The sequence below is a fragment of the Seriola dumerili genome, unplaced genomic scaffold (assembly GCF_002260705.1).
Source record: "Seriola dumerili isolate Sdu_G_001 unplaced genomic scaffold, Sdu_1.0 BDQW01000052.1, whole genome shotgun sequence".
Lineage (NCBI taxonomy): Eukaryota > Metazoa > Chordata > Actinopteri > Carangiformes > Carangidae > Seriola > Seriola dumerili.
In genome coordinates this window covers 12728774-12743260 of record NW_019174307.1, presented here as the reverse complement: position 1 = coordinate 12743260, position 14487 = coordinate 12728774, and the positions used below count along the sequence as shown (strand labels likewise).

Genomic DNA, 14487 nt, shown 5'->3' with positions numbered 1-14487 from the left:
AAATTTTTAAAGTTTAATCATTTCTACTAGAGGTAGGTCCAGCTGGATTGGTCGCATACCCATAAAAGACAAATCAGACAGGCAGATCATGTTTTTCTTTTTAAAATGCTCCATACATTTGGATAAATGATCTATTTCAGGTCGTGTGCTGGGCAGTTTCATTTTAAGTTTTCATCAACTGAAAGTAAAATTTCCAGAGGGCAAACAGACGCAGTTAATGTCTGGGTTATCAATAAAAAATATTCTGTTACACGGTTAAGCAGTTTTTATCCAGCATTCTCACATTTGGACAGCAGCAACAAAATGCAGCGTTACCATAGCAACAGCATCCGGCGCATTATCCTCCTCTTGGATACGCATCCTCGAGTCGCCTCTGTGATTGGACGAGCTCTCTTTGGATGTCACTGGGGCAACCGAATGATGGGAATTTTAACACATGAACGGAAATGTGGCCGCTGAATTTTAGTGGCTGCCTCCGTGCGTCCCCCATTCAGGCACAAGTGAGGTGTATGGAGAGCGGAGGCAGCCATTGGACCGCTCGCACATCCGTCTGACGGAGGGAGGGGTCCGTATGCTTTTTTTTTATTTTTTATTTTTTTTTTACCCTCTCAGTACGGGAGCCGAGCGGGGACCGGCTGGTTACGCAGCGGCCGTGGGTCTCCACCCGAGAGTATGGCGGCTAGGATTGCACCGGAGAGCGGGGGAGAGACGGAGACATGCCAGCGATGGTGAAAAAGAAACAAAGAGACGCAAGTTCTTTAATCAAGTGTCGAAATAGTTTTAGTTTGTGCAGATTTTCCGCGGCGGCTTCCTGCTTCAAAATCTGCGCCTGCAGTTCATTCTAGGGGCTGAACCCAGCGTTTTTCCAGTGTCCTCGATGGAGCAAGTTTGTTTTTTTCTGATGCACAGACAGGGGTGAGCTAAGCAGATGAAAACCCGCACGGTCCACATCATCGGCCGATATTTTCTTCCTCCCCTGTGCACAATTTGGACAGTTGCAGTCCTCGGATGCTCGTATAGCTGTCAGTGTCTGGCCTGCATGGGGGAATTTCTACAATGAAATCCATCTTGGGGCACCGAGTCTTTGTGCTCTGCCATAGCTGAGCAGCGGCGAGCAAGACTATATTATTGACAACCCGTTCAAAATGGGACACGAATGGTGAATGTGATTCGTGCGGGAACATTTTGAGTTCATTTCAATGACGCGCGGAGATTGATACCTTACGACTTGATTTAATCCACGATGCGCGAGTATAAAGTGGTGGTCCTGGGCAGCGGTGGGGTCGGGAAATCCGCCCTCACTGTGCAGTTTGTCACCGGGACGTTCATTGAGAAGTACGACCCGACCATAGAGGATTTTTACCGCAAGGAGATCGAGGTGGACTCCTCACCCTCGGTACTGGAAATCCTTGACACCGCTGGTACCGAGCAGTTCGCCTCCATGCGGGACCTTTACATCAAAAACGGTCAAGGATTCATACTGGTCTACAGCCTTGTCAACCAGCAAAGCTTCCAGGACATAAAGCCGATGAGGGATCAGATCATAAGAGTGAAAAGGTTGGTGAAATGATGCGCAGGAAACCGATAATGTCCAAATAGTTTAAGTATTGATGTTGGAGATTATTCTTCACGCATATTGTGCTGGCTTTACGGGCCCTGTATAGTTGAAGGATGGTCATAGGCCTGGTCTGAGAACTGTGCTTGGATGGAGATGCTGTGCATCTTCAGGGCAGACTACAGAACAACACCACATGCCTGTTCTATTTTGGTGTACCAGGTCTCACCCACAATGCTTGTTGGTAGGCAAATGTCCTTGCACTGCAGTCCCAGCATCTCTAAAACTAATCATTTGTGATTTCTAGGGTATCCTCATCTCTTCACTGTTTCTGCAGACTTCTTAATGTTTCAGTCTAGACAGTTGCATCTTAGGAGTGACAGCTCTTAACAGCACCAGCAGTGCTGACCCATCCTATCCATAAGCACTGTGAAGTGAAGACCAGTCTGTCTTCCAGTCATAACATGCTAGATGCTCCCTGTGATCTGCCAAGCTGCAGCTTTGCAGCTCTGAATGTCTACTGTGCCGGATGCTGCAACCTCAGTGAAACACCCAGCCAGGGATACCCAGGATTCAGTGCAACAGAGGCTCTGCAGAGAGCTTCAAGGAGGCACAGCTCAAAAATACTGTAGGGGTTGGGGAAAGCACGCTGGCGTGAGCCCGGCTTCTGCGGTGGAGAGGCCGTGTTTTTAATTAACAAGCTGCACAAGCTCTTTAGGAAGAGCGACACAATTGAAAGTGTGAGATTGTCTGATGTCTGAGTGCTGTTACACGGATGATCCTGATATGAGGTCACCAGAGTGAGCTGCTGATTGATACATGGAAGAGGTTAGCTGAGGCTGTGTGGTTGTGCCATCATGTTATTGGTGTTTCTTAGCCTGGGGCCAATGTACTGTGCAGGCATACGGTACCGTATGTTCACCTGGTGAAATGAGATGTTTTAATAAAAGCCTAAATACACAATGGCATAGATGCTGCTGACCAGATAATTATTGGTGTATTGGCTGTGAGTGTGTGGGTTCATCAGTCATGGTGGGTGTCATTGGATGTGCTAGAGTCAATGTAGAGAGGCCCATAGGCTCTGGAGAGACAGAGCAGGCTAATGATGAAACATATTAAAATCAGCTTACAGCTCAGACTGTTTACTGATATAGCTAATTACTTTAAATAAGGCCCAGCATAAGGACAGTGAAGTTGTATCATGCGGTGTTGTGTTTCTTTATTGTGACAGTGCTGTTACATCCTGTCACCTTAAGATAAAACGTATTCATCTTAAAGAGGTTTACTTTTGTTTGTTGCCTTTAGTTTTTTTTTTTTTTTTTCACATGCACCTTACAAACAGTCCTATAAATCTGTGGATGAAAGAATCAGGTCAACATGTTTCCCCCATATGAGTTGGGAATGTGGAGAGGTAGGTACAGTCTACGCTGTGTTTGTGTCTGTGTTTTGATGTGTGTGTGGTGTGTATATGTGTGTGTTTGTGTGTGTGTGTGTGTGTGTGTGTGTGTGTGTGTGCGTGCGTGCGTGAATGTAAATGTGTACATGTGTGCTCACACAGCAGATGCAGCCAGGCTGTTCCGTGATTTCACACTGAACACTGAGTCTGGTGCTGAGCTCTAATGTCACAGCAGAATTTATTTTCTGTAGCAAAAGCATCACACTTCTCATGCTACTCCTACATAGTAGTTAATTTCAGAGTCCTGTGCTTTGTGTGGACTTGGTTGAAACTTGAGTTTGTGTTGGAAACAGTGGGGTTTCTTTAAAAACGTCAGGTCATGGATAGTCTTTGATTCAGTTATAAAACGCTGACCCACATTCGGTATGCTGTTCTCCCTTACTGGAGTTTTTGAATGGAAGTACACATATTTTCTTTTGGTTATTTCGAGAATTTCTGTTCATCTGTGCAGTAATTAGTTTCAAAGAAGAGCTGAATCAAAGAATTTCTAAGAGCTGACGTTTAGAGACCTCAGCATCTTCCCTCTAACATTAACACAGTTGACCTTACTCACTGCGAGCCTTGCAACATGAAACATTTAATTGACGGTTTATGTTTAAGATCAGGAGAGGCTTGCTTTATTCTGCTGTTTGTTCAGGGCTTTTTTAAACACACAGACACACGTTTTCTGCTTATAAAAGCTTCTGTTGACTGTGGTTATATAAGATCACTTCTGGTTCCTGAGAAGCTGTAAATGTACACTGTATGGTAAAGTCAACACATACTGCTACACGGATACAAACAAAAAAGTAGTTGCTAAATGTGTTTCCTTTTTCAATTAATATGGTTTTATAGGCACAGGAGGAAAACCACATGATGTGACTGGAGATCGGAAGGATACAGATCATGTAATTCTATACTTTCTATAATCATCAAAGATCAACGCAGGAGATTTAAACACAACCCTCTACCATCAGAGTCAGTCATAGTTTCTTTGGTTGCTACAAATAAATGGCAACAAATGAATCAAATAATCTTGTGATTATATCAAGGAAATTAATTTGGTAACTACAACGTTGTCAGTGAATGCTTTTGTCTTGGTTTCTAAGTGTTTATTTATTATTTGATCAGAGAGCGGATGATTTAAACACATTTTTGTTAATCAAAGTCAAAGCTGTATGATTGTTGGTTTAAGTCGGTATATACAGTATTTCAGAAGTTTGCCATATTTTTTTAAACACAAAAAGGTCCCTATATAAACACAAGTTTAAAAACCAAAACACATGGATTCACATGTTTTCGTCAGTATTGAAAAAGTTTAAATGTAACTCAACATTAGAATTGTATTTGATTCTGGGTCCTCTTGTTTCGTGTTGTGTTTACTCTGCGGGTTAAACAGCGAAACGTCTGAATGAAAAAGAGCAAAGCTTTAAGTTTTAGGTTTCTTATTTTTCACCAGTTTTCAAGAATTAAACTATGAGGAATCCATAACAGAAGTGGAAAAGATAACTATTTATGTGCATGCTGTGGGCCTCAGTAGCCCATAATTCAATGTAGCATCAAGACACGTTGTGTTTTAAATTTTAACAAGTGACAATTCTGACGTTTTCCTCACAGAGAAAAAACTGGCACAGTCTTGCCATCACTCCCTTGAAACACACAGCTGAAACACAACAAGTTCAGGCATGTTCTGTGGGGCTTGTTGAAAGGTATTGTGGGAAATGTAGGAAATCATTCAATGCAGACAAGAGAAGCATGAGACATCAGAAAGACACAGGAGTCACAAATGACCACTTGCAGTGACTGAAAATCCCAGAATAGTGATGAAGCGCAGATGATAGCTCTTAAAAAAGGGGGTGGAATTCTCCTTTAATGTTTTCGGTCCAAAGCTTTAGCAGTTACAAGTCTTTGATACTGTATTTGTAAAATGGGATTTCGTTGTGTAAAACCTCAGCAGTCAAACTGCTCCCGTACCTCACACTGCTGTCACTGCTTCTCTTGCCTGTTTGTCCCTCCCAGCTGCCAAAACACTGGTGACCCGTCACGACCATATCGGCATTCGCTCAGGTCAGAGCCACTGCTGTGCGTCGCTCTCACTCTGAACCCTGTCAGCATCTATCAGTGCCTGCTGTTAGTGGCACCGTCGGGCTTCAGCACAGAGGCCATGGGTGCACATGATTACACCCTGGCCTGCCTGTGTCTGCTGGGGACCTCATCACTCCTCACTCCAGCTGCAAGTTTAACCGCACACCAGGGATATGTTGTAATTGGTGACTTAATAGAGCATTTCAATAGAAGTACTATGGTCAGAGGTTGGAGAAGAAGAAACAGGTGAAATAGGGTATCATACACTTTATACTGCCATCCTGCAGTGGTCTGGTGTCTTTGGTCTACTTATTTTTAATTCACACACTCATTTCAACCTTGTGATAAAGCTAACAAACTGTGGAGATACCATTCCAGGGCTTGTTCGTGTGCCAAGTGGCTGAAGGGATTAAGATCAATAACTGTAGGAGCAGCAGTCTCCCAGTTCGCCCAGAAAGATCCTCTTTCATCCTTGTTATTGTCTGTTGTGAAAACTGGGTGAAAGAGCTGAGTTAAAGTTCAGTGGTTGTTACTTAAGAGGGGACTTGGCTTTAGAAATTATATGTTAAAGGCCCTACACAGTGCTGGGTCAGAGGAGGAACTGTTTTAAGAGTCATTCACTTATGGACGGTGGGGCTACAGTTACAGCGGATACTAGGTGCAGGGGTGTAATTACTGAGAGCAACTTCTGTAAATTTACCCCAATAAACGGGTCACACATAGCTCTAGGGATTGCAATGTGGGTCACTTGACTGGCCGGTCCACCACTCTAGTGGACTGGCCAATATCTCAATAACTATTGGATGGATTGTGCTAAGAATTGGTACGTACGTGGTTCCCAGTACTACTGACTTTTCCACTAGCGCCACCTCTATTCCATAGGTGTGTGTTTGTGTTTCAGTGCGGAAATGTATAAGTTACATGTAGCTGTCACATTACAGCTTGACAAGAGCCCATGTGTCGCATAAAGTCCGGTTCTGTACTGCGCCGCAAAGCTACTCACAGAGGTTAAAGATGATGTCAAACAGTGCTTGCTAGTTGGTGACAAAATGTCAATTCTTAGAAACCCATTACAAACTGAAATGGATTTTTAAGCTGTTTCCATGGATAATGACAAGGGAGAAAAAAAACAACAAACAATTATAAAAACAGCTAGGCCACCAGCTGTGTAGGCATAAGTGGTTTATAGCTTTTTTGTTATTTAAGTCATACAGTGAGTATTTATACAAAAAAAAAAAAAAATTCCCAGAAGAGTCAAAAACAGGCAGCTAATAAGCTCTCCAGTTTTGTGCAGCCTAATCCAGCTCACCAAGCACTTCATTAGGAACACCTGTACACCTGCTTATTCATGCGTTTACTATACTTTATTATAACAATTGTTCAGACTGTGAAGATGTGGAGGAGAAAAAAAAGAAAAAGGAGAAAACTGAAGTTACATGTTTTAGGCCTATTTCATTTTTGTAAAACTAAGCACTTTATTTTAAGATGCACATTTTTTCAAAATGTACTTATTACAACCCCTTATTTTCCTTGAAATGAGAAAGTAACTTAAAAGTCATCTCAAACTGATTTCGTGAACATGACAGTGAGTTCAGTGAACTTCAGTGGCCTTCCAAGTCAGCAGATCTGAATCCAGTACAGCTCGTTTGGGATGTGGTAGAATGGGAGCTCTGCAGCTGACAGACCTGCAGAGATGGTGTGATGCAATCGTGTCAACGTGGAGGAGAATCTCAAAGGAGCGTTTCCAACATCTTGTGAAATCATCGAGGCTGTTCTGAGAGCAAAACTACCGAGTATGATCTTCCTAAAAAGTGCTTGGTGAGTGTATATGCTGTAAGTTGGTCATCGAACACTGACAACAAATTGACACATCGTACTTTATGGTGGTGTAATTTGATTTCTAAAGTTGCATGTTGATTTTTTGTTTTTCCTCCCTGACATTAGGCTGGTAAGTCTAGTGTCAACACTGGAATCATTTCCTCAGTGTAAAGCATCAGACTTCAGCAGAGAATGTACAACGTGTCACTTGTGCCATATTCTGCTATAAAACTTATGGATGAGTCTGTGAACTATTCAAAGCTTCCTTCTCTCCTTTATTACCTCTCTCTTATGGAAAGGCAATCTGAACACATTTTTTTTTTTTTTTGATTGAATGGCACTTTGATTTTCAGATTTTCAGCCTTCCACTTTGTACAGTAAGAGGAGGAATTTGTTTCAGACGGCATAATTACCCCCAGGGAGCTCGTAGTCTGCTCCATTATTGCTGCAATACATCAGATCCAAGGATGACTGTAGAGTCTGTCGAGTTCCGTACGCATTTATCTTGTCCATTTTGACGTTTCTTGGCCAGTGTCTTTACCATCTGTGAATAACATCAGATTTTGAAGGTAACAGGAAGCAGAGAATTAGTTTTCATAACCTTCAGAGAATCCAAAAGAGACTCTCGTGATATTGTCTTTTTTTTCTTTTCAACGATTACTTTCAAAAGCAGAAATCTGCATGTGGTTGTCGTGGCATGTTTACAAAAGACTCTTTAGAAATCTGTTTCTGATTAAGTCTTTGTTTGTCCTGATTTTGTGCTAAAAAGAGAGGAGGCTTATTGCTTCTCTCTGACTCAGCTGAATTCTCTCCACTGTCTAAACCGAAGACCCTCCTCAAAAGAGCCGTTGGGAGGAGGCCCGGCACGCGGCCCGTTTCCTCCCTCCTCCTGACGGTGTTGTCTCGAGTCAGATCCAGAGACTCTTGGGCAGCCAGGTTCCACCGTCCGTCAGCAAGGCCAGTGTGAGTTGATGCATCATGCATTATAGATAAGGTGTGTCTGGGGCGAGCTCACATGGGTGTTTGCAGTCAGAGTGCTCCAGTGCGGGCGCCGTCAGGCTCACAAGCTGAAGGCTAAAGCATGACATGTTGTTTGTGCTGTTTGTGTCGCAGCAGAAACACAACCGGACTCAGTTATTCATTTGTCTTTTGAGGCTCGTGTCTAAACCATGCAACCAGCTCTGTGTGTGTTCTGCGTTACGGACGAGCCTCGCTTCCTCGCAGCGGCTACTGTCGGGTCCAGACACAGTGTGGCCGACACCCTTTATCCTGAGGTCCTGGGAGCCTCGGTATCCGTGGCAGCCACCATCTCACACCTCTTGGGACCGCCGGTTTCCTCCTCTGTTATTATGACTATATATAGACCCTCTCCTTTGGTACCAGATGTCTTTGTGCTGTGCTCCTGTTATGATGAGGCCTAAATGAGCTGTTTAACTTGCATACAGCGGACCAAGTCAAATCCACCACTATGGTTAAAAGAAGTAAAAAAGAAAACATGCAACACACTTTGATGTTTGGCACGACTCTTCTGGACTGACTTTTCTTGAATTCCTCCTGCTGTGTGGGACATCCGTGATAATTCCAGCTAGTTTGTTATATTTGCTGTCTGAGGTTTGATGTGTAGGAAGCTCTTGTAACAGCAGCACTGCTTTACATGACACCAGTGGACTGAGAATCTGTATCCATTTACATCTTGTCTGGGTGTAACACCTTAAAACAGAAGATACAATTTGATAATAATTACTGTTATATAGAGCTGAAACAAGTTGTCAATTAACTGATTAGTCAGTTAACAGAAAATGAATCGGCAACTTTGGTTCCAGCTTCGCAATCGTGACTGGTTTTCTAGTTTTTGCATTGTTGGTTCATACAAACAAAATATTGCAGGATGTCGTTGCGCACTTTTTTCTCTTTACTGGTATTGTACAGACCAAATGATTAATTGATGTTATATTATTGTTATATTATTGACAATAATGAGAGTTTGCTTCTAATTCTCATTTTAAAGCCTTGAATCCATACACAGAGCTCAGTTACCAACCATGTTAAACTGTGCTTTTTCTGGAACAGGAAACAACTGGGGCAAGAAAGTGAGAGCTGGGATGAAACAGCAAGTGATAGCAGATAATATATATAAGATAGTTAGGTGGCCACAGGCCTCCGAGAGAGATCTAAAGTGGGAGATTTGAGATAAAACCACAGCCTGGGGCAAAAAAGGAGACACCCAAATGGTCCCATTACCCCAACTAAATGCTGAGCCCCCTGTGGCTTCTCCTAAATGAATGCAGCTGTAAAAGCAAAAGGTCTGCCTTTCAATCTGCTTGCCAATGTCTGTGTTTGGGGTTCTTTTTCAGTGAAGGTGGAAAGGGAATACAAGGTTCCAGGCAAAAATTGCCTACCACCAGCTAGAAGTGGTCCAAAATAGCCGTCAGGAAAATCACGGCCTTGCTGTTTTTATAGACACCAGGAATGCAGTGAATGAGACCTGGGCGCTCTGTGCTGTAGTTTCTCATTCAAGCTGCCTCCGAGCTCGAAGAAGAGGAACACACCAACCAACCTCTGCGATCATCTCTTAAATCCTGGTAGTTCCTCTCGGCTGGTGAGCCGATCCTGGGAACAGGACAGGATAGAGATTAAAGTTCACTCTGGATAATGTATTCATGACTAGATCAAAGTTGGCTTCTTATTCTCGGCAGGTTTAAGCTTATTTAATGCTGAAACCTGCAGCCCCCTGGCCTCTGAGAGAAGCTCAGGCTGCCCGACTTGGAAAAGTATCACATTTACTGCTCCTGCAGTTGCCCTATCTCTCCTGCATTAGTAATTTCCTTGTATACCTGTTACCATGGCAATCAAGGACGAGGATGATTTTTTTCCTCTATAAATAATTTAGAAGCTTGTATATTTCGTCGAGCGAGGGCAGCATTTTAAAACCCTAATGATGTTGGTGGTTGTGCAGGTGTATGACTCTGGTCGGATGTTGCTCAGTGTTGCAGTCAGAGACATTTAAACTCAGTTCAAACAACGGGTCCAGCAAATGGAAAGCGCTCCCTTGCTAGCCTCATGCAGCTAAGGATGAAAGAAATAACCTGTTGTTTACCAAAGGACGTGAATACGCATGATCTGCTATCTCTGTGATGTTTTTGATCTTCGTTATCTCTTCTGATGTGTACAAACAGGCTCAGAGGCCCGCCATGTTTCCCCAATCTCAAAACCGATGCAGTGATTATTATCGGTGAAACTGCGTCACAGCCGTTCCTCTTTATAATTATAGAGCAGTAGCCTATTTAGTTAAACTGACCGTCTCCTCTGGCTGCCGACAAAGTAGTCCAGTTCCACAGTGACATGTTGTGCCCCAGCGACATGGCAGGGAGTTCGGAGCTCAAAAGATTACGAGAACTTCCTATCCTCAGGGGTCAGAGCTATACTACTCATTTCCTGTTCTCCGCTGGGTCAGGCTTTACGCTTACATACATGAGGCAGGGTGGGCGGCGTGAAGGTTTCAGCATTTAGCGCCTCACAGCGAGAAGGTGCTGCCCTGGTTCTTAATGTGAAAAGCTTCCTCCCACAGTCAAAGACCATGTGTACACCAAAGTAGAACCATTAAAAAAAAACAAAAAAAACCCATCATTTTCTTTCCATCCACCCACAGTAAACCCACATTTTGCGCCCAGCTGAGCTTTTTGAAAATACTTTACCAAGTGAGTGATTTTGCAGCAGCCAGACTGATGTTGTAGTGTGGAGAAGCAAAAGAAAGTACTCTCTTCAAAAACAACTGACATTTGATTTTCAACCTTTGCCAAGAACAAATATTTGACCTCCACCTTTCTCTGTGATCACATTTTTTTTTTTTAAATTCTCATCCCTCATCCCAGATTTCCACTGAAAAAATAAACGCCAGAATTCTTTTAATGAAACGGTTCTATTTAAGTTGATTTTCAAACATATCGCTTCCTGCGGAAGAAGAGCAGTGTTAACTGCATTTTTAACAATACTCATTGTAAGTACTTAAAACGAGAACAGCCCAGAAAGTGAAAGTGACAAGACGAGTGAGAGGGAGACAGATGGTGGGCAGAAAACAAATGAGTTCCTGAGCGTGTGGTACTTCAAAGTAAAATATACTCAGTGGTGTTTTTAAACTGATATTTTCATCCACATTTTTGTATTGAGTTTTTTCGCGGCGTGGCATGGCTCTAGAGGTGGCAATTTTATACGAACATTGATTTAAAAAAAAAACACTTCATATGATGCCATCACTGAAAACAGCCAGCAAAATATGTCAGAGAGACATGACAGTTTACATGTCATGAAAAGTGCTATGTAAACCTAAGAAGGAAAGGTGCAGACTTGATTTACTTGCAATTAAATGTGCCATGAAATTAAAATTGCCTGTCCTTGCTAAGACTGACTTTGTATATCTGTCAAAACTTAATTCAATCACACTCTTCACTAGAATTTGGCTGTAATACAACATTGGGAAGTGCCAACTGCCATTAAACCAAAAGAAGAAGAAAAAGATGCATGTTTTTCTGTTCTGGCGCTTCAGTATGGTTTGCAAACTAAAGTGAACCATCTGAAAACACAAATTACAGCCAGAAAATGTCTAAAAGTTCGATGTCATTTTCATCTTTATTTGTTTTGTTTAAATCATGATGATGAGATTAGGGCTGGATGAGAATGTAATACTTCTATCATTAGCTCTGGAATAAATATAAAATACATTTAAAAATTTAGGATTAAGATATTTTTATTTTTTATTATGGGATTTGTTTTTAACTGTAAACATACTGTACATATATGTTAAGGTGTGTGTGTGTGTGTGTGTGTGTGTGTGTGTGTGTGTGTGTGTGTGTGTGTGTGTGTGTGTGTGTTTATTTATGCCTGCATGTGAGTACTTAGTAATTGTCACATTATTAATTTCATCTATATTACTCAGATTCAGTGTGAATGTGTGTCCTGTGATAGATCAGTGACCCAGTCAGGTTGCTTCCCTGCCTTTTGCCTAATTCTGCCTGACTCCCTTGAACGGGGAGAAGCAATTAATGAATGAGGCCAGATTGTCCATTGTTGCCATTGAAAGAAAGGCTGTTTGAATGACTGTTTTAAAGGGTCATATTTCAGTAGTGTGCTACACAGAGAGAAAATTTATGGATTATGGATAATTAAATAATGACATTAAGTAAAGGATTTTCTCATCCAAAGTGTAAAGGTTTATTCAGTTGTGCAATTAAAAGCCTTTTGAAGCATAAAGCATCTGTTATTACCAAGTTCTGAAAGGGTAATTGCCTGTTAAACTGTAAGTTCAGGAAAAATGCTAGGGCTCAACAAACGCACTGATTGCCTCCGTACAGCTCGTCAGCATCAGTTTTTTGCCGAGTCTTATTCGTGCGTCTGTGTCTGTCCTCAGGTACGAGAAGGTTCCTGTGATCCTGGTGGGGAACAAGGTGGACCTGGAGAGCGAGCGGGAGGTATCGTCCAGTGAAGGCCAGGCCCTGGCCGAGGAGTGGGGCTGCCCGTTCATGGAGACATCAGCCAAGAGCAAAACCATGGTAGACGAACTGTTCGCTGAGATCGTTCGGCAGATGGACTACGCCGCCCAGCCAGACAAGGATGACCCCTGCTGCTCTTCTTGCAATATACAATAGCCCCGGGGGCCTCCAGGAACAGGCCAGGCAAAAAAAAAAAAAAAAGTCTACTTTCGACTCACAGCAGAGAGATACACACTCGGACACACACACACACACACACACACACAAACACACACACATGCACATGCCAATTAAACGGAAGATAAATTCATGGTTGAACGCAATGGATGTTAACTCTATGGAGCATAAAATCTGCAGTGACATGATTATTAATAACGACATGTGAGTAATGAATACGTTTTGAATGAGGAATGCCAGGAATTTGCTGCAAGAGAAATTGACAAATGACAAAAAGGAACGTGCCCTCGCCTTATGTTACTCTCTTTTGTTGTTTGTTTTCATCCTCTCATCAGCAAAGAATCACAGATCAGGATCACTACTCTTTAGGTTGTTAAACAATCTGATATAAATGAGTAAAAAAAAAGTTTTCTCCTGGTTTTGTCTGTTTCGCACAAAACACAGAGATGCATTTTTTTATTATTATTATTATTATTATTATTATTATTACCCTGACTCGGTTGCAAGTAGCTACTGTACACTAACCCAATAACATATTTCTGGGATCCAGTTGTTTCAAACACTGAGGAGTATTTTATTTGCAGTATGTACACTTTTTTTCTCCCAGCTTTGTCTGTGTAGTGGTCAGTGGGAGGTTTTTCATCACAGGGCTGAACCAAAGAGGTGACCTGAAAGCACCTCTATTATATATATATATATAAAATTTCAGCTGTTAAAAAAAGGAATGGAGAGAAAACGGTGGATAAGTCAGTGTCTTTTCTTCAAACATTTGGTGCAGTCATCTCTTTCCTATTTTCTCATTTTTGAGATATAATGGTAAACATAGCAGAGTCACATATTGTGTGATGTTTTGTTTTCCTCCCGAGGGAAGACTGACGGCAGATCGCTGAGTGGTAGTATAACTAACTGTTTCATCCTGATGGGACAAACAGTTCATCTTTTCAGTGTTTGAATATCTCTACAGACGATCTCTCGAAACTCTTTTCAGGAATGGGTGACATTTAAAGTGAAGATGCTAACATTTGTCATACTTTGCATTTTTCTTTTTCTCTCCTCTGGTATCAATATGAAATGGGGTGCTCAAGCGTTTCAACATCCTGATCCCATTCTTTATGTGCTCAGAGTATTCAAATCCATAGTAACAAATAGTAACGACGAAGGCGATGATACTAAGAATAATAAATGGTAGTGTAAATATTTTGTATTGAAAGTGCCAGCTCCTATGAAGACACTGACTCAACACATGTGGAATTGTCAACTGTATGCATGGCTAGTAAACAAAAAAAGGACTCTTATTGTTTGAGATTAATATAGGCTGTGGAAATGTGCAAACCAAACACATACACGTCTGGATCTGGACATTGTCTCAACTGTACATCTATGTTGCCACGGGAACCAGACTCTCCCCGTGTAACCATTTTCATTGTTGATTTTATATTTTTTTATGTGACCATTTACTCTTTATTCCCTCTCTGAATGGTGACACTGTTACATTTGACACCTAAACAATAAAAGTGCGTTCAACACTCAACTGAGGCTACCAAGCTTGAGTGAAATGAAAGTGAATGGACTGACACGCTCATCATTCCTCTGTTGTGTAACCAAACTGCTTCTTTTTACGTTTGTGCTTGTACTCTACATGATAACTATGTGAACATTTCTTTTATATTTCACAGAGGCCGCTTGAACACTCTCGTATAAAGCAGATGTTTTCAAAGTCTGACACCGTAGACAACCCACCCCCACCCCCCCGAGTAAATTGCCTGTTAGCTGATAAATTGGCACCATTAAAAGTATGTGGAGTTAGCGGTTAGCAGTTCCTGTTTATGATGTACCCCCTGATGTACAGACAACTATCGGTGGATTACTTTGATACTGAAGAAAACTTAAAAATGTGATGATGCTCAGGCAAGTTCTGGACTTATAATGAG

General features: G+C 42.0%; 1 protein-coding gene across 1 annotated transcript; it reads left to right on the top strand.

The window, feature by feature from the left end:
- Nucleotides 1–629: 629 nt before the first annotated feature.
- rap2a (RAP2A, member of RAS oncogene family) lies at nucleotides 630–12580 on the top strand. The gene is made up of 2 exons (XM_022740765.1): nucleotides 630–1557; nucleotides 12298–12580. Exons 1-2 carry the CDS (start codon nucleotides 1244–1246, stop codon nucleotides 12533–12535), a joined length of 552 nt encoding a protein of 183 aa, XP_022596486.1. The 5' UTR covers nucleotides 630–1243; the 3' UTR covers nucleotides 12536–12580.
- Nucleotides 12581–14487: the final 1907 nt, after the last annotated feature.

Excerpts from the sequence above, each read along its gene's own strand:
- rap2a (XM_022740765.1), top strand. The coding sequence starts at position 1,244 with ATGCGCGAGTATAAAGTGGTGGTCCTGGGCAGCGGTGGGGTCGGGAAA. Across the intron at positions 1,558-12,297 it reads CAGATCATAAGAGTGAAAAG|GTACGAGAAGGTTCCTGTGA; the intron begins GTTGGTGAAATG and ends GTCTGTCCTCAG.